The sequence below is a fragment of the Herpailurus yagouaroundi genome, unplaced genomic scaffold (assembly GCF_014898765.1).
Source record: "Herpailurus yagouaroundi ecotype Mexico unplaced genomic scaffold, PumYag 163, whole genome shotgun sequence".
NCBI classification, from domain to species: Eukaryota; Metazoa; Chordata; class Mammalia; order Carnivora; family Felidae; genus Herpailurus; species Herpailurus yagouaroundi.
Window position 1 is genome coordinate 12,827,289 of NW_024412404.1, and position 20,056 is coordinate 12,847,344.

The window sequence follows — 20,056 nt, forward strand, 5'->3', positions numbered from 1 at the left end:
GAGGCAGGGGGAGCGGAGGCAGGGGGAGCGGAGGCAGGGGGAGCGGAAAGCAATCTGAGGAAGCACAACAGGAATTAACGGCCTTAGGAGAATCATCCCGGCTTGCAGATCTGGAAACTGAGGCCCAGGGACAACAAAGGCCTTGCCGCAGTCACACAGTGAGCCATGGCCAATCCAGGGAAAACAGTTCCTGTCCACACTGCTCAAGGGCCCGATCCACAGAGGAGCCGGGGAAGGAGGGTCTGGGTAGGCTGAGCACCTGACATTAGGGCAGTGTCCTTCGCCCGACGTGGGCCTGAGAGGCAGCCCGCTCCCAGGGCAGAGAAACTGAGGCTCTGAGCTGGACAAGCCTGGAATGCAGGAGAGAGGCAAGGCTGAGCGTGTGCCGTGGTCTTAGCTGGGGCCCTGCTCCCGGACAGGGCGTGGGGTGGGGGGACCGTGAAGAGACAGAGGGTGGTCCTTTACAAGCAGGTGCTGCGTCAGTCCTCCCGGACTCTGAAACGTGGAAGGTCCCTGGGGGTCGAGGCAGACTTAGGGGATGGAGGCAGTGACCACCGCAGGGCTCCTTCCCATTGCCCCCTGGACTCCAGCTTCACGTGGGCAGCCTGCCCTGGGGCAGCGGGCAGGGCCAGAGGAGTGTGGTACGCCCACTAGGTGTAGGGGACTGTCGGGAGTAGTGATGGGAAGGGGTGCTGAGAGGCCCGCCCTGCCAGGGTTCACATTGGCATGTCTGATTGGGGTTAATTAAGTGAAAGGCTGGACAAAGGAGTGATAAAGAATCGATCTTGGGTGGACTTTGATTTCCTGCAGCTCGATAGCATGGATTAGACCCACAGAGCACAGGGGAGAAGGGAGACCTACAGCCCGTGCCCAGGCGGGAGGGGGCTCACTCACCCCTGCACACATCCAAGCCTTTGCCCTTCTCCGCCTGCCCCTCTCATTCCTGGCCAATGTCTGGAAATCAGCCCTTCCCCACGGCCACCTCCTCCCCTCCCCCACTCTCTCCCAGAACGAGAAACAACAACCCTTACTTACTAAGCACTCGCTCAGCCTCGGGCACTTTACCAGGATCTTGCAGCTCACCCAACAAGAGTGCTATCAGGTGGCCCTCATGCTTTCCATTTTGTGGATTGGGAAATTGAGGCTCAGAAGGGTGAGGTCTTTTGTGCCAAGTCACACAGCTGGAAAGGGCGGCGCCTCCGTCTGGAGTAGATCCAGCCCCCCGAGGCTGTGCTTTTAGCCTCCACTAAAGCTTCGGGCTCCACACCCTGGAGTTTCTGGTCACGGGGCTCTTCCCTGGCAGGTCTGAGTCCTGGACACGGCTTCTGCGAGGGTGGCGCTAACTCTCGGGGCACATCTGGGCACTCCGGGCCCCAGCCCCATTCGCAGCTCAGGCTAAGGGTGTCTCACCAGCCCACAGAGCTCCTTGGCTCTTCTCTGTCTTACTTCACAACACTGCCCGCCCCCAACACAAAGACCTTGGCCCTTGCTGGCCTCCCCTGGCCCATCATAGATCTGCGTGACCCTGGACCTTCCTCTTTTGCAGAGAGGAATTAAGGTCCCTACCTGGGTAGAGGGTAGTGCACAGGGTAAGGTGAATACCTGTAGCGTTTGGGGTACAAAGGGGGGAAAAAAGCACAGAAAGCTACTTCTAGGAGAGCCTCCTGTCTTAGGCAGGAAACCAGAACTCACGTCACCCACCAAAACAAGACAGGGCAAAGAGACAACGCCGCTCCTTAATCCTGTGGGTGTGCCTTCACAGATGAAGCGGGATCAGGCTCCAGGATTGAGAGTGAGTTGCCCAAGGTCACACAGCTAGAAAGCGACAGTCTAGTCCCCAATCTGAACCTTTCTCTATTGCATCCTATCATTGGTCACCACACAGCTACTCCCCTGACCTATGGCAGAGAGAGATGAACCTCTCCAAGGGGCGAACTGGCAGGGAGGTGCCCGAGGAGGGTGGGCAGAGAACCAAGCAAGAGCTGTGAAGGAGGCACCTGCAGGCCTTGCGTGCAGGAAAGGAGTCTGGGGGCCGAGCCAGGCCTGCCTCTCTTTGGGGACCAGGTCGTCTGCGAGGGACATGCCAGTGTCTAGAACCTGCAGGTGATGACCCAGGCAAGCCCTGTTCAGGAGTCAGGTGCAGACTCTGAGAGAAGCCAGGCCACCCCCATGCAAGCCCAGGGCAGGGGTCTACCTGAGTCTGAGTCCTGGAGGAGGGAAGGGCCCTACGCGTGCCGCTGTTGTGAATGTAAACACCCCCCTGGGCCCTCCCAAAGTTGTGAGCGTTCTGTGAGCTGCTGCCCTAAGAGGGCCCGTCGCACACTAAGCTCTCAATGACTAGTTGGGAAAACGCCGCTGGTCCACTCCATGGAGTCCGGTGACCATTGGGACTGAATGTGGGTCCCCTGGCTGTGGGAGCTGCGAAGAGACTGGGGGGGGGGGTGGTACTAGGAGGCAAGGCTTGCAAGGCCACCCCCCACTTCCGGCGGCGGGAGGTTGGGGGGCAAGGTGTAAGGGGAGCCGAGGTGGGGGGGCAGCCACTTCTGGCAGCGGCTGATAAGGAGGGCCCGACCAGGACGGCTGCCCTCTGCGGGGCAGGGGTGGGGGGGGTGGCAAGCCTTCATCACCGGAAGCAAAGCAGGGCTGGCTGCACGGGAAGGGGTGGGGGACGGCAGGAAGCGAGGAGTGATCTCCTGTGTCCTTCCCCCTTCCACCAAACAAATAAAGCAGAGCTGTCGCAGCCCCCGCAGGCAGCCGCTGGCACCCCAGCCCGGTGCGGGAGGGCAGCGTGCGGCTCAGCTCCGGCTCTGGGACCCGCGGCTGCTGGCTATCAGCCTTCTCATCGCCTCTCCCAGCTGGAAGAGAATTTAATCCACCGGCCTCCTCTCCACACGCACTGGGACTCCTTTTGATGTGCCTCTTTATCTCCCTTCCCAACAAAATTGCCCCTCGACAGCTCCAAGAGGGCCTCCTGCCGCTCCCCCGCCCTGCTCTCTCCCTCCCAGCCCCAGTGAACAGCCCTCCGTTGGGCCTGGCAGCGAGTGAGGGGGCAGGCTGGCACCCCTCCACCAGCCTGGGCCCCCTGACCTTGGCAGAGGAGAACTTCCCCCGGGGCCTCACCCCCGCCACCCGGAGGACCACCGACGTCCTCCCGGGGCCGGTTCTTTGCTTGCATGGGGAACAACTTCCGCAGTGGGAGGGGGCTCTCCAGAGCCGGGTGGTTGAGAGCTCAGGCTGCCGAAGACAGAACAGACCCAACTTCAAATCCTTCCCTGGCAGCTCGGAGGCCTGAATAAGTTGCCCGCCCCGACCTCGCTTTCCTTCTCCATGAAAGGGGTGGATGGACGCTGATGTCCGTGAAGAGCCCAGTTAGGTCACAAGAAGCACACAGTTGGGGCTTGATAAACAGAAGCTGTCTGTCCGGAGGGCTGCCGTTAACAAGGGTTGTGCACCGCTTTCGTGAACTGGGTGAATATCACACGCGTGTCCCACCCCGAGGGGCTGACAGTCATAAGCCAAGAGTCCCAACAGGACATGGCCTTCTGGGCAGATTCCGAATGGGGCAGGCTGAGCATCTGATGGCACTTAGCGAGGAGGTTGCCCTGGGCTCTCGGGACAGCCATATATGGGGTCCTGACCACCGCGGCCGCAGGCCTGAGTGAACTTCCAGCCCCTGGTGGCAAATCTAGGAGATTTTAGTTGAGACCCAGAAACCTGGCCTGAGGGGCCGGTGCTCCTGCCCCCCCAGGGATGCAGGCCGAATCCACCCTGAGCTCAGCACCCGCCTCACCAGGCACCTCCTCAGTGCCGCAGGCTGGTCCTCCGCCCTTGCACCGCGGAGGCCGCTCCAGCCCCCACCCACGCACCCCGTGAGGGATGTGCTCGGTTTTCTCTCTCCAGCTGCCCATTCAGCACAGCTCGATGATCCCTTTTCTTCCCCGTTCTCAGAATCGCTCCCGCCTTGCCTCGCTCCACCCCTCGGTTCTCAAACTCCCATCAGAACACCCAGTGGGCTGGCTCCACAGTGCTGGGCCCCGCCCCTGGAGTTTTCGATGGGTGGATCTGGGTGAGGCCCGAAACGTGCATTTCTGACAAGGTTTTAGGTAACGCTCAGCCACCGGTCCCTGTACCACACTCGCAGAACCACCGCTGTGCCCCGGCATTTCCCACTCTTGGATGCACACTCGAATGGATAAGGTGGAGAGCGTTACAAGGTCCTGAGGTCTGGTCTCCCCCAGCCCACCCACGTCTGATTTGCTTGGTCCGGGGTGTGGCCTAGGCATGGGGCTATTTGAAAGATCCCCAGCTGACCTTGATGGCTGGTCGGATGGAGCACTGCCTCTCCGCCTCTCCCCTGTTCGCCCCCGTGGATCTCTATGAGCGCCACCAAGCCCCGGCCTGCCCCTGCTGTTGTCTCCTCCAACCTTGGCCGTGCAGCGCGGCTCCCCAGGAAGCGTGGGAAAAAATGCAGCTTCCTAGGCCCCACCCCGAAGATTCTGACACGGTGGCCGTGGGCATCTGTGTGCCTGAGTTTTAGAGCTCTCCTGGCAGTTCGGATGTGCAACCAAGTGAGGAGGGCGGCCCCAGTGTGACCTGCGCCCACTGCCAAGTTCACCTTCCTCGTTTTAACCACCGTTCATCTGCTTCAGAGCTTAGAGTGGCTCCCGTTGCGCGCGAACGCAGTGCTGGAGCCCTCCAGACAGTGCCTGCGGCGGGACTGTCCCCCAACCTCCTGCTCTCCCAACAGTCTTGCCAGCTTCCCTACAAGCACCCTTTGCAAAGCAGCTCGCCTCGTCTGCCTCATCGCTAGTCCTTCGTTCCTGCTTCTCTGCCTTTGCTTAGGCCAGCGGCTCTCAAAGGGTGGTCTCAGACCAGCAGCGGCCTGGCAGGCAGCACCTGAAACTTGTTAGAAGTGGAACGCCCGTCACAGGCCCCAAACTACCAAATCAGGTATTCCCGGTGGGTGGGCCGCAGGCTTGTGGCTTAACAAAGCCTCCAGGTGATGCTGATACAGGGCTAAGGACAGAGCTGGCTCCGCCTGGAATCCCTCCTCTTCGAGCTCATTTTCCCTGGGTTCCTGAAGCCAGTTCAAAACTCCCCTTTTCCGGGAGGCCTTCCTGCTCCGCCTCATCTCAGACCTGCTCAGACTTTAGCCCGGGGTGCTCAGCGTTACCATCTCTGTTCGCTCTGGGAACTCAGACTGAGCCGGAGCTTCTGGTGGGAGGCGTCCTGACCCCGCTTCCCTCGGCCTGGGAGCTGGGCCTGGGCTTTTGTCCTCACTCTGCATCCAACAACCTGTGCAACCTTGGGCGGCTCACTCAACCTCTCTGAACTCCCATTTCCTCTGGAGGGGGTTCTAAGTTCCAGTGGTCCTTCAGCTCCACCCTAGGGCCCGTGGGATAGAGGATGCACAGAGTAGTGGGTGAGGAAAAACTGCTGGAAACCAATGGCTTCTTGAGCACCTACTGTGTCCCTGCTCTGATGGGGGATTACACCGCCCAAGGCACTCCCAGCCAAGGGCTCCCAGCATTCCACAGTGACCACAGAGGGTTATTCTGTAGTTACTCTGAATGTGTCTGTGTTAGTAATACCGGCACCTAAATTTATACAGTTACGGAATGATCTCCAAGGCATAGTTTTCAGTGACAAAACCTAACCCGGAACAATGCGAGTCGCGTGCTATTTGCATCGGGGTGGGGGGGAGGGGCTAGATAAGGTAGTGCTCCTCGTGTTTGCGTGACAGAGCCATGGACAGGATATGATGGTTGCCTCTGGAGAAGGCTCTCCAGTGGCTGGGCCGGTGGGGACAGGGAGACCGACGTGTGCCCTTTACACTTTTTTTTTTTTTTTTTTCCAAAAGCTTATTTATTTTGAGGCGGGGAGAGGGGCATCCCAGGCAGGCCAGAGCCCAAGGTGGGGCTCGTACTCACAAATCGCGAGATCGTGACCCGGGCCAAAATCAAGAGTCAGACACTTAACCGACTAAGCCACCCAGGTGCCCCTACACTTTTGAACTATGTGAAAATTCTCCATATCCGTATTTATCACGTCTTAATATTTTCCGTGTTAGGAAAATTAAAACCTGACAATGCTTGGGGTCGTTTTCTGTAGGGGTTTGGTCCAGGCTCCTGGGAGTAGGACATAGTGACATGACCTATCTCCCCCCACCCCCACCCCACCCGTGCTGCCCCCACCCACTTCCCTTTGGGTGAGGACCAGGTGATCTGAGGAGCCCTAGTCTCCCCTCACTATTTGCGCCCTAGGACCTCTTCCTCGGCTTCCCTCTCCCTCTCTTCTGGGTAGGGGGCTGCAGAGACCTCCCCACCCCCCTGCACTCCCAGAGGCTATGGCCCGTCAGATACGAAGGGGGCTATTCCTCTGGAGCAGCGTGTGCTCCTGGGGTCCGCTCGGCCCCTCTCCCTCACCCTGACCTCGGATCTCACCATCTTTTCTCTCTGGTTCCTTCCTCCTCTCCGTACCTTTCCGGCTCCTTCTCTGTCTCCATACCTTTTGACTGACCGACTCCCACTGACAGAACTTGGTAAGTGAGCCTGGGAAGGGCAGGGGCTGGGGGAGGATGGTGGGCATCATGGGGACGGGGCTTCAAAGGGGGAGTTGCTCTACCTGCCCAGGCAGAGCTCAGCCCGCCCCCACCTTCATGGGCCCCCGGGTCCTATGGTGGAGGGAGAGGTGTTGGTGTCACCTGCTCAGAGCTGTCACACTCTGCCGCTTTTGGCTATTAGTGCCCCTTCGGGCATTTAATTGACCCCTCCTTCTGACGGATGGATTCCACGCCAGGGAGAACTGAGGACCCCACAACCTGACGGGGCCAAAGGAGCGTTGCCTATACAGTCACTTTGCTGGAGTCACTTTGCACGCAGGGGTGGGGAGGTTGGGTGGTTCTGGACGCCCTGCTGCTTGTCTGTACCCCAAGATTAGCAGTGTTGTTTTGCCAACTTATAATTGCAAATAGAAAAAGAAGATAGAGACTGATGGGGACATATTAACATGCTTTCGCTCCAGAAATGTGTTTGACCGCCTGTGGGACAGGTCCAGGACCGTAAGAATTTTGCAAACTGTCAGGCTTCACTGAGGGCATTCTTTCCAGCCAGGACCATCCCCATCTGGAAAGACTTCCTGGTGGCCTGGCTGCCCCACCTCACGGCAGGAACAGGTTCTGGAAGAGATCCCTTCCAGAGATCCCTCTGGTTACAAACACGTACACCGAGGGGCGGGGCGGGGCACCAGGCCAAGGGTGGGTAACACAGGATGAGCAGTGGGGACATTTCCTCCTGGGGCTGACAGCCCAGGTCTGAAAGCCACTGAGCACCTGAAATAAGGATCGGGAGACGCTCTCCACCGGTTGGCTGCAAAGCATGAGCATCTGCCTAGGTTGAAGGAGGCTTATTTGGGGGTAATTTCTCCCCATGGAGGTTGAGTCCATTTCTGAGCAGGTCAGACCCTGGGGAGTCAGTAAGTCACCTCTGCCACCTCCACCACTGGCTCTTTTGATCTGGGGTCTTGGGTAGCCTGAAGACCTCACACGAGGTGTCAGAAGGAGCCTTCAGCTGCCGGGCCACAAGCAGAGCTTGTGAAGGACATGGGAGCTCTGAGCTACCTGGGATCCAGTGTCTTCCAGGCCCCCACCGGCTGGCCAGTGTGGGGTACACAGGGGTTCGCTTTGCCATTCAGCTGCTTGGGTGATCCCATCCCCTGTGTAGGGAAGCCAGCGTTCTCCCTGGTTGACACGTTTCAGGGGGAGGAAGGGGAAGAAGTTGTGTCCTGCTGTCCCTCTCCTGCCCAAGCCTACTGGGGACACTCAACTTGCTTCTCTCCCCTCCATTCCCTTCCGACCCTCTTTCCTCTGTCTCCCTGCTGGGTCCTCCAACTGCAGATCATTCCCAGTTGGGGTCACTGGGACTGAGGAAGGGGACAGGAGGTGGGAAATGAAATGAACCAAACCACCTGGAGGGGACATTTGAGGCATCTGAAGGGATAATGAAGGCAAAAAGACCTGGTCGAGACTTCCAGAAGGCCCAGACAGGGACAGGAGGCAGGGTCAGAGAGCTAGGCCAGGGTCACCCAGAGGAGGCCAGACCGCTTTTGGGTGGGGTGGGGGGGGGCAGGCAAGCCCCACCACGGGCACCTCATCCACCTCCAGCAAAGCCACTCGGCTCCTGACCTTGGCCTCCCAAGCCCTCTCTGACTGGTTTTTCTTCACTTTGCCCCAGGGCCTGAACAGCATGTTCGAGGTGTACCTGGTGGGGAACAACTCCCAGCACTTCATCATCTCCCCCACCTCTGTCCAAGGGAAAGCGGACATTCGCATCCGGGTGGCCGTCCCCCTGGACTATGAGACTGTGGACCGCTACGACTTTGATGTAAGACCCCCCAACTTTGCTGGGTAGAAGCTATCAGGGGAAGCAGGGGTGATCCCATCCCCTTTAAACTCCTCTTCCACCTCTCCCCATTCTTGCCCTATGTATCTGACTCTGAGAAGCCCACGGAGCCCCTGACAGGCGCTGGGCTGAGCCCCCCATTTTCAAGGAGCACAAGGAAATGTCTGGAAACTGAGCAGAATTTATAAGGCATGATCACAGCCTCAGAAGCCAATAGTGAGCCTCACTGCCCCAGCCCCTGCCAGCCCAGCCACCAGCAGAATCAGTGACCACCCTGGCCCTCTGGACACTGATGGGGGGGACTCACAGCAACACACACCTGGGATGGGCAGTGACGCAGACAGGAACTCCCTGTCGGGACCTGTAAAGGCCCCAGGGGGACTTTGGGGGGAGAAGGCTCCAGGAGCACGTGAGAGCTTACCCAGGCCCCTGCTCTGCACACCCAGCTCTTTGCCAACGAGAGTGTGCCTGACCACGTGGGCTATGCCAAGGTGAAGATCGCCCTCATCAACGAGAATGACAATCGGCCCATCTTCAGCCAGCCACTGTACAACGTCAGCTTGTACGAGAACGTCACCCTGGGGACCTCTGTGCTGACAGTCCTGGTGAGTCTTGCTCTTCTACGGGGCCATTGAGCTCTGGGGATGCCCATGGGGAGGCAGCCAGAGGGATCTGCCCAAGAAACCTGGGCAGTCAGGGAGGGGGTGCCCCCCCAAGCCCCCAGAGGCTGTGGCGTTTGCATATTAAAGCATCTGGACTCTTTATAATGGGGCTCCCGTGGTCAGGGAGCACTGCGGAAAGAGCAAAGAGCGCCAACCCCGGGGGAGGGTGGGATCGGGCCAAGGACACTGGTTTTCTGCCTTGGCCCTGAGAGGCACTGAGCCTGAGTAGGCCAGGAGCCCTGGCAGTGCCCTCTAATAGAGCTAGGGGCCAGCCGGCTCCGAGGAGGGCCACCCTCACTCTTGGAACACAGGCGCCAGGCAAGAATGGGCTTCTCGAGGGTATCTGGCCATCCCCAGCGGCCCTTGGCTGGGACTTTGACAAGAGGCCTCTCCCAGGGTCCGTTTGTATCAGTCGGTATTCTTGATGGCAAGGGACACAAACCCTTAAGTGGTTCAAGTAAAAAAGGACCAGCTCGTGTAATTCAAAGTGTAAGTGATTTCAGGCGTGGCTGTATCCAGGCGCTCAGTTAGCAAGAATCTGCCTTTAGCACCGAGGTGCTGCTTTTTTTTTTTTTTTTTTTTTTTTTTACGTGGGCAGAGAGGAACACCAGCACCCCCAGACTTGCTTCTTACCAATTTATCACCCATCGTGGGAAAACCATCTTCTTTTTGAGTAGTTCCAGCAAAAGTCCCAGAGCCGATTCTCCTTGCTGGGCCATCCTGGACCCAATCATCATGATCCTGAAATACCAGAGATGGGTCACACTCCTCCCGGTGGGGCCAGAGGTTGCGTCAGCTGCATGCAAATTCTATGGGCTGGAAATGGGACAGGGGCTACGCCAGAGGGGCTCCTGTTACCAGAACAGAGAGGGTTGGTTGCCGAGCAGATCCAAGTGGCAGTTTTATGGTATGCAAGCTCAGCTCCCACGCATAGTAGGTGCTCCATGAATGTGATGCAGTTCAGCTCACTGCTGCCCTTCCCTGCCCACTCTGAGGGCCTCAGGGGCCCCGTTTCCATTTCTTGTTCCATCCTTACTCCGAGCCAACACCTTGCCTGCTGATCCCGGGCCCCCGACTCCGAAGTGTGTTTACCGACAGATGGTATGAAACCGTATTGAGCCCCCAGGCCCTTCCCATCTGACAGTTATTAATATTCCAAACAGATGTTTAGCTTGGCGGGCCATCAGACAGAAACAATAAGTCTGCCATGGCCTTTTTCCTCCCCGCCTGCTTCCCCAGCCCGTGGCCCCGCTGGCTTTCACCAGGATGCTCCTTGCAATCAGTCACCTGGTGCCCGAGGTCCCACGGATCCTCTTGGCAGCCAGAGAGCAAGTGCCGGAGGCTGAGGTCGTCAGCTCCCCCGCCCCCAGCCATCTTCAGATATCGGGGTGAAGGACACCCAAGCAGCCTGTGCTTTAGGGACCCCACCCCAACGGGCCCGGGACCACATGGCAAAGATTTCAGGCGTCCGGCTTGGGGGGTGTCCCTGGGGATGGAGGTCTCACTTTGCACTCACAGGTTCCCACAGCCCTGGAGAAGGGTTGCCGAACCTAGGGAGCAGGGGTGGGGTGTGAAGGGGCAGGAGGCACACCTCTTGGCTGGTGGCCAGTTGCTGGGGTCAAGGACAGTGTGTTAGGCCCGGTCTCCTCTGGGGCTGCCACCAGAGAGTAGGTCCTCACACTGGGTTTTCTCAAGCACCAGAGCAGTTCCTGGGCCTGCGTAGACCCCGGCCCGGCTCCCACAAACGCCTTCTCCAGTTGCTTTCCAAACGCTCCACGGATGTGTTCAGCTTCCTCTGAGTGTCTCTTCCTAGGCCTGGCTGGTCTGGGCAGCCTCCAGTGCCCGAGTCTGAGCCTTGCCCACCTCCTTTTCAACACCCCTGACCCCAGGGTTGTGGAGTCGTGCAGATAGGAAGGGGCTCTTTCACCCAATGATAAGCTATGGTCCCAGGGCCGTGTGCCTGCAGGAGCTCCGGAGAGCACACGAAACTGGGTGGGCCCTGCTTTCCTTGCCTTTGGTGTGCGTTAGTCTAGCGACGTCACGTCTGAGAGCCTTCATTTCCCCATCTGCAGAATGGGCATGAGGCCACCCAAGACCGCCGTCAAGAGGTGTGAACGTTAGGTGTGAAAGAATCCCCTGCGCGGCCCCAACCCGACCGACCCACCATCGTCTCCCAGGGAGCTTCCACAGCTCCTAGCAGGTGGCAGGTTTCATGGCCTCCCCCACCCCCCTGCCCAGGCCTGACCTGGCCTCCCCCACGCTGCCATTTTCTGGGGTCAGTCTGATCTTTCCCCCTCCTTTGCTGCAGAAGGAGCTGAAATTGTAGCTGTCTGCTCAGGGACTGTGAAATTCCTTCTCCGTGACCTTTTCTGGGATGTTATTAAAATGTTTCACGGGCAGTTGTGTCAGAAAAAAATTACGCAAGAAAAGGGAAATGTTTTAATTTGCACTGAGGAGGGCTGGGGCAGAGCCTGCTGGGAGGGGCCTCCCACACAGCACTGGCCCCTGCTTCCGTGGCTTATCACCTGCCCTGGGGTGGGGGGCGGGGGAGGCAGCAGGTTGACAGTGGGGAGGGGCAGCTGGAAGGAGAGGGTCTGTCCCCTCCAGCCTCATCTCTGGCCGGGCTGGAAGGGCTGGACCCTTGTACCTCTCCGCTCCCTGGACCTCCCCCCAGCCTAGATTTTGAGACCCTTCTAGCCCCCAGTTATAGCACAATGAGTTTCCACTGGCGGAGGGGAAAGCGTGGGCACCCAGAGTGCAAAGGCTTGGCCGTGAGCACTGACTTCCCTTCTTGTACCTTATCCGTGAAATGAACAAGATAGACTAAGATGTGTCCTTGGTCCCTTCCAGACCTAGAGCCTGGGGCCGTCATGCCCAGAGGAAGGGGGATGGCGGAGCTGACCTCTGAGGGCGGCTACCCCTGTTAGTGTTGCTACTGCAATAATCATTTCGGTGGCCGTCACTGTTGAGTCCTAGCTGGAAACGGGCACTTTACATGCGCTGTCTCTAACCCAAGAATGCGCTGCCACTCTCATTTTACAGGTGAGGAAATGGACGCTTAGGTTAAGTGATTATAACTTGCCCGGGCCCCCCAGGCTAGTAAGTGATTGAGCTGCAGTCCCCAAAAAGACTGTCTGGCCCCAAGCCATAGGCCCTTAACCAGCGGGCTGCCCATCCAGAAGGTTCTGAGTTGGACCACTGAGCCTGTCCTTTCAGTAATGTTCAGAGCTGAGGGTGAGGAGAGGAGCCAGGAAGTGCCCTCTGCAGGACCCAGGTGGGCAGGCCACAGGGTTGCTCCAGGCATTCTGTCTCTGGGTGACCCTTGAGCCCTTCCAGAACCTCTGGCACCATCAGGTGAATTTTGGGCTGTGTAGGTCCCGAGCTGCTCAAGGGTCGGAGCTGCGTGAGCTACTCTTACTGACGGGAAGACCAAGTCGGGGAGACCAGAGCACTTTGCCCAGGGAGACGGGAACCCCAAGGCAGCCCGGATTAGAAGAGGCTTCCTGGCAGGAGGGAGGATGCAGGACAGATGTCCATGCCAGCCAGGACCGGTCCTCTAAAGGACGACCATGCAGGGGAAGGGTGCAGGGGCACATGTACCCACGCATGTCCGGGGGGTGCACGTGAGGTATGCTTGCGGCGGGGGGAGGTGTCCACACAGGCATGGTCTTGTATCCGTACACGCACATGCGTATGCAGCTACGTGTGCCCAGGGGCATGTGTATATAACACACGTTTGTGTTCATCAACATGTATAAAGGTTCCTGTATCATGTTGGTGGCTCCCCATCCTCTAGATGGCGCTGCTTGTTCCCCTCTCGTATCCCCAAGCCACTCTGATTCTCACCTGCCAACCCCACCTCCTGACGTGACAGCAAGAGTCAGGTGGGAAGGCTGTAGGGTGTCTTCCTGGGATTCTGCTGGGCTCGGGGCAGCCCTGCAGCCTGACCAATTGGTACCTGGCACCTAGCAGGGTTTCCTGGACAGTAGGAAAGCAATCCAACCCTTCGTTCATTCAACATATGTTTTACGAATACCTACTATGTGCCAGGCACGTGGCCCTGAGGACAGTAATGATGTGAATCTTGCCCTCATGAAGTTTCCAGTCTCCTGGGAAAGCCTGATGTTCATATTAAGAAATGAGTCTTTAATTATTATTTGCTACGAGGGAGAGATCGGGGGATCTATGAAACCTATCACAAGACACCTGACCTTGACTGACGTCAGAGAAAGCTTCCCTAAGGAAGTGGCAACTGAGTAGGCATTAATAGGTGAGTGAGGGGAGGAAAGCACATTGGACAAAGAGGGAATGGCATGTGCAAAGGTCCTGTGGCTGAAATCTAGTGAGGGGGGATGTGCTCTGTAGGGAGGTGGACTTGTATTCTTTGGACATGGACAGAGCTCAGCTCTCTCTCTTTTTGTCACCCACCCCAAATATAACCATTGGGCTGCTGTTCTGACAATGGAGAAGTCCTGTATCAAAGCATCCTCATTCTCTTACCTCTTCCTTCCTGGTGGCCCGTGGCAGGCATTTGGGAGACAGCTGACAGAGGTGGTACCTGGGATGTGCGATGAGCCAGCCCAGCCTCCCACAATAGGGCGCTCGTGTCCCCAGATTTATTAGCTCCATGTCCCTGGGCAGTGGAAGAGGAATGCTGAGAAGGGACAGCAGCCAGGAAAGAGGTTACTCCTAGGGCAGATCTTATTGTCATCCAGGGCCTCTGTCCCTGTTCCAGGGAGACCGGGCAGAGCAGGAATGGGCAGAAGATGGACAGTCTGACAAGATGGGATTCTTCTCTAGGCGTAGAAATCAAAGCAGGAAGGAGAGACACATAAGAGCCCTGACGGGGCTGGTGTGGGGTCCCAGGACCAGCTCACAGTTCACTCAGCCCAGGGGCGGAGTGCTACCCCTCAGCTCCAAGGTGGCCTTATAGGGGCCGATAGGCATGGCTCCTCTCCCTCCTCCCTGCCCATCTTCCCAGCCTGTCCTTGGGAGACTGATAATGTCTTGGGCAGGGTCAAGAATCCTGTTCTGCCGCGGGCTGGCCACTCCGTTTCCCGGTTTGGTTCCCTTGCCCCCGGCTTGGGAAAGTACCACCTGCCCAGCACACAGGGCTGGGTTGCTGGGAGACCCCAGGGTGGTGACGTGGATGTAAGCAGTCAAGGGCTTACAGTCATCCGGAGTGGATTTTCTTAACACTGGCCTTAAAGGACCCTGATCTGGCTGGCCTGTATCCCTTCGGCCTGCGTACAATCCCCGTTCTGCCAAGATGGGCCCTTGACGGTCAGCTGAGCCTATGTCGTCCCCTCCAACCTGGGGAGGTGTGCTGAGAGGTCCTGTCCGGGAGGGCTGTTGTTAGAATGGAACGGGACAGTTGGGGAGGGCCCTCGGCACCAAGCCCGGCCAGCAGCGCGTACTCAGAGGAAGGCAGGCAGACAGACAGCAGATGTGACAGGAGGGCTGGCTTCCTGGGTGTCAGGCCTGGGCATGTGCTCAGGGGCCTGGACTCCAGAGGCCCCACACTTGGCCTGTCAGTGTCTTGAAATTCTTAATTTTTGAACCAGGGGCCCCCCGTGTTCACTTTGCACGGGGCCCTGCAAATTATGTAGCTTGTCCTGGCTGTAGGAGCTTTATAATGCCCTGCCCAAAGGCACGCCCTCCTCTGCTGTTTCCGTGCGTTCCCACACTCCGCGCACGCTCGGTTAATGCTTGCTCTGTGCCGTGCTCTGGACAGGGACCCTCAGCACATGTTCCTATCACGTAAGAAGCCACCCAAATTTGGCTGCATAAAACAGGAGCCGTTTTCTTACCCTCACGGATGGATTGGGTAGGTCAGGAACATGGAAGGGGCTCAGCGGGGGCGTCCTTCTCTGCTCCTCCGGGTGTGGCATGCCCGGCAGCTGGAGGCTTGTCCCTCCCGTGTCTGGTATCTAGGCTGGGCCCACTGAAGGTCTGGGTCTACCTGACTGTCGTGGGCACCCACACACGGCCTCCCCCCACGGTGCACACATCTCACACACACGGTTGCCGAGCAGGAGCCCTTTGGAGGAGGCCTCTGGGGAAAGAGTGTCCCAAGAGAACCAGGTGGAGGCTGTGTGGCCATTTCTGACCCAGCCTCGAATTCACACATTTGTGCTGAATTCTACTGGTTATTAGAGAGTCACCAAAGCGAGCTCACATTCAAGGGGAGGGGATGTAGACCTCCCCCCCCCCCCCCGCCCCGCTCAATTCTCAATGGAAGGAATCTCAAAGCACAAACACTGTGCTCAAACACAGAGATCTCGGAGCCACTTTAGTGCTCACTCTAACTCAGTACCCCTTTACTGAGATGTCCTATGAGAGCATGGTGCCGTGAGAAAGCAAGTGCCCTCTCCTCCTCCTGGATGCCCTGCAAAAACCAGCCGAAGGGGAAACCCTTCAAACCCTGTGTTGAGCCTAGTCAGAGCTCTCCAAGAATAGAAGGGAGCGGGGGGGGGGGGGGGGGGAAAGGAAAAGAGAGTAATCCCTGCTGCCCCCAGGTACCCCCTGGCCAGTAAAGTTCCAGTGCCCTAGGCCTGGGTTGGCATTCGAGGCCTCCACACCCCAGCCCTGAGCTGTTTCCAGCCCTCTGCCCTGCCACACCCCTCACCCTCCTCTCCTGCTGACCAGATTGCCCCACTTCCCTTTACATCACCCACAAGCTCTCACACTTCTCCCCCATCTAACTCTTCCTCCCTCCTGCCTGAGACCATCAAAACTCTGCTTAACCTAAGAGCCGGCCCAGTTGCTAGCTTCCCCACAGGAAGCCCTCCCCCTGATAACTGGCAGTCTCCCTTCTCCCCAGCTCCCCTGGGTACCCGGCACCTTGTTTTCCCTGGCAGTTCTCACGGCTCAGGGCTTTCGTGGCTAATGTCCTTTCCTCCCCCACTGCACTTGGAAACGTCACTAGGGCGAGCTTAGTCTGGGGATGCAGACCCCCAGCCCAGGAACAGAGGCACGGGGGCTGGGAGGTGCAAGGGCCACCAGATTCCAGGATCGCCTGGGCCTCCCAGTCCTAATCAAGACCTGTGATTGCAAGGTCAAGGCTGAAATGCACCCAGCCCCTCAGCCTGGCTCTTCGAACAGGTGAGCAGGAGCTGACCCGGCTCCCTTGGCTGCTGCTGGGTGGCACTGGGTGCCACCGTGCCCCTGTGTCTCTGCTGCAGAAGCCTTAGCCACTGTCCCCTCCCAGAGCAGGACTCCATACTCTCTGAGACAGAGAGGCCCCCAGATAATACTCCATTCAGTGGCTGTTTAGCGAGGACCTAGAATGACGGCAGTGAAGAAGACAGACATCCCTGCACATTCCAGGGGCAGGAGACAGACGGTGAACAAGCAAGCCCAGAGCGTGTCAGATGGGGATAGGCGTCATGGAGGAAATTACAGCGGTGTGGGTGGGGAGCAACAGGGGTGGCGGTGTTACTGTGTTCTCTCCAGAGGTCAGGGAAGACCGACCTCGCACAGAGGGGGGCAGTGGATAGAGGCCTGAAGGAAATGAGGGGGGAACCCGGGAAAGAGCTGCCCCACGCTGAGGGAGCTGCAGGTGAAGACTTGAGACAAGAGCCTGGGGGTGTAGGTGGAGGAGAGGTGGCCAGAAGGTGACTGGCTAGGACAGGGAGCCCATCAGAAGTGCCAGCCAGAGAACTCTGATGGTCACCGTGTGGGGAATAGGCTGAGGTGGGGTGGGGAAGAGGGAGGGCATGAGAGCACCAGGGTGGAAGCTGGGAGACCAGGTGAGAGATGACGGTTCCAGTCACAGGTGGCCGTGCTCACGCCCAGTTCTGGGCAATGGCTTTGCCGTTCTCCGCAGGCCCAGCACGGCGCATCCCTCTCCGTCTCCACCTGACTTCCGGGTGAGCCCTGCACCTCTGCAAACACAAAAGTGGGCAGACACTGGCTAGGGGTCCTGCCTTGGCTTCTTACCGGCAGGTTGGCCTTGGGCTTGTAACTTCCTTTCCCTGGGCTTCAGTTTCCTCCTCTATAACATGGGAGGATAATTTCCATCTCAGTAGTGTTGTGGAACCATCTATGGAAAGGTTGGAGTCCAGGGTCCCCACGTAGCCAATGCTTTGATAGTGGTATCAGCACCTGCTGCATGCCAAGTGTCCAGGACCCTCTGTGCTGTTCTAGAACAGTGGCCTCTCCGTGCTTCTGATAGCATTGGTTCAACCTGATTGTATCCTTGCACAAAGCTGGCAACAGAAGTTGCCAACACGAATTATTAGTAAGTCTGGGAGATCACGTGAGCTGATGAGCGGGTCTCGTCTAGCTACTTCAGCAAAACCCAATAGAGACAGGCAGGTCAAAGCAGGGAAGAGCCCAAGCTAGACTTCTGGGACAAGCCTGGGCCACCTCTTCCACCTTCCCCTTCCTGAGAAGGGCCTCCTGGCCCCCCCTACCTGGTGCTCTCCCACCCCACCCCCTCCTGACACCCTTCACTGCAGGCATCTTAATTGATCTCATTGTTCTCCAGTCCCTTGAGACAAGACTCCAGCTGTGCTTAAACAGAACAAAACCTCTTCCAATTTCCCCACCGTTTAAAAGAAAATTGAATATCTGCAGCCTGGGGAGGGGGAGAGGGAGGTGAAAGACACACACACATATACACACACACGCATACACACAGTCAGCCCAGCCCAGCTCCCAGGCTTGACTAGAAGGCCTTTGTAGACACACCCTCCCCCATTCGGGGCGTGTCCAGGCTGTACTTCCGGACCCCTCTAATCTACTCCTGGGTTCATCGCCAGTCGGAGGGAACAGGTGCTGGAGGAAGCAGAGCTGGCTGCCGGTGATTGACGGGTCGAGTTCCTCTGTCTGTCAGGCCTCAGTGCTCCTGGGCTGTGTGTATCTCTTTAATCTAAATATCAATCCGTAAAACCGAAATGGGATGGGATGAGAGGTAGGACAGGCACTAAGGAGAGACAGAGAACACAGCAGGCTGCCGGCTGCCCACCACCACCCAGGGCTTCTGGAAGGAGCTTTGGCAGGGCCTGTATTAGGACCGAGAGCTGCCCGCCCCCACCTCTGCCCCTGAGATGATTGCCCTGGACCTTGTTTAAGGTCTGACCATTTTCAGTCATCTCCCGTAGCTACTTGATTTTTGGCAAATTGACAGAAAGCCCCGTTGCCTATCAAGCTCTGGAACCCTCCCTCCCCGGTGCCTCCAGAATCTCCTGTCCTTGACCAGAGCAGCTCTGTCACTGACCTTTGCCCCTTTACCAAAAAAATGGAAAGAACAGGCCTTGTGAGCTTAGCAAATCATAAACCCTTTGCGATATGTTAGTCGTCTCTTGTGGATCCGTGGTACAGAAGCAAGCTGCGGATGTCTGGGGAGGTCAGTAACCTGTCCAGGGCCAGCCAGCTTAGTGCGTGTCCAAGAGCCAGGATTCCCACCTGGCTCTGTCTGACTCCAAAACCCCTGGACCCCTCTTCTGCTTGCTGGTTACCATCAAGTGCCACCCCACACTGGGCTCCAGCCTCTTGTTGGAATAGGCCAACTCGAGAGTCCAGGGAGATGGGCGGAGCACGGGCCTCGGATACAGGAGCTGCTCAGTTACCGGGCGACCTTGAGCAGGTCCCTGGTTTCTGGGGCCTTGGTGTCCTTATCTGTAAAATTAAGGGGTTGTGCCTCACTCTCTGAGGCCCCCTCAGCGCTAACAATGTGTGACTTCCTGCCCCGGAGAGTTCCCCCACCTGCGCCGAGAGCCTGTGGTCCCCTGCACTCTGCCTGTCAGAGTCCCCCTTCAGTAGGTTAGCTGCTGATTGTTCCTGCTCAGGCTGTTGCTCACAGGACACCAGAGCAGAGAAAATGGGCCCCCTGGGCGAGGGGACAATAGGAAGCGGTGAGAGTGGCCAAGGCAGAATGAGTTCATAAATGCAGTCAACCAAATGCCTGCACAAAAGGCACCTGTGCCCCGTGCTGGGAAGGTTATGGGCCCTGGGATGGGACCACAGGGGCAGGATGGGCTCCAAGCAGCCCCCAGAGCCTCGGCCTGACAATCTGTCCAGGGGGCAATTGGGAGAAAGGGGGCCCACAGAGGTTTAGGGAGAAGTTGAGCTGGGCCTATGCATTTGGGGTGACTTTGTCTTGCTGTACAGTCCCTGTGGGATACAATGACAGCTGTGGTTCCTGCCAGCTTCTTTCTAGGAGGGGTTCAAAGTCCCTATACCCCCATTGGTTTAGTGTTTTCCAAACTTTACTATAATCCATAATAAAAACTACATTTAACTCCATGGCCCAGAGTTAACACACACATCCATATCTAGAACAGAAACAATACTTCCTTACCACATGTAATAATACACTCTAGCATTTTATTATTATTTTTTACTCTTTTTTTAAATTTATTTTTTAATTTACATTCAAGTTAGTTAGCATCTAGTGCAACAATGATTTCGGGAGTAGATTCCTCAATGCCCCTTACCCATTTAGCCCATCCCCCTCCCACAACCCCTCCAGTAACCCTCAGTTTGTTCTCTATATTTAAGAGTCTTTTATGTTTTGTCCCCCTCCCTGTTTTTATATTATTTTTGTTTCCCTTCCCTTATGTTCATCTGTTTTGTCTCTTAAAGTCCTCAGATGAGTGAAGTCATATGATATTTGTCTTTTTCTGACTAATTTCACTTAGCATAATCCCCTCTAGTTCCATCCACGTAGTTGCAAATGGCAAGGTTTCATTCTTTTTGATTGCCGAGTAATACTCCATTGTATATATATACCACATCTTCTTTTCATTCATCCGTCGATGGACATTTGGGCTCTTTCCATACTTTGGCTATTGTTGATAGCGCTGCTATAAATGCTGGGGTGCATGTGCCCCTTCGAAACAGCACACCTGCATCCCATGGATAAATGCCTAGTAGTGCAATTGCTGTATCATAGGGTAGTTCTATTTTTAACCTTTTGAGGAACCTCCATACTGTTTTCCAGAGTGGCTGCACCAGTTTTGCATTCCCACCCGCAGTGCAAAAGAGATC

The 20,056-nt window shown here is 57.1% G+C and overlaps 1 protein-coding gene across 9 annotated transcripts in view; it reads left to right on the plus strand.

Moving 5' to 3' along the window:
* Positions 1-20,056, plus strand: part of CDH23 (cadherin related 23) — a 420,227-nt gene that overhangs the window by 252,465 nt on the left and 147,706 nt on the right. For 8 of the 9 annotated variants that reach the window (XM_040485294.1, XM_040485295.1, XM_040485296.1 and 5 more), the window contains exons 12-14: positions 6,536-6,541; positions 8,232-8,381; positions 8,846-9,004. In XM_040485294.1, the coding sequence (XP_040341228.1) occupies positions 6,536-6,541; positions 8,232-8,381; positions 8,846-9,004 (315 nt within the window). The remainder of the gene's footprint in view (positions 1-6,535; positions 6,542-8,231; positions 8,382-8,845; positions 9,005-20,056) is intronic. The other variant, XM_040485291.1, reaches the window with a different exon arrangement.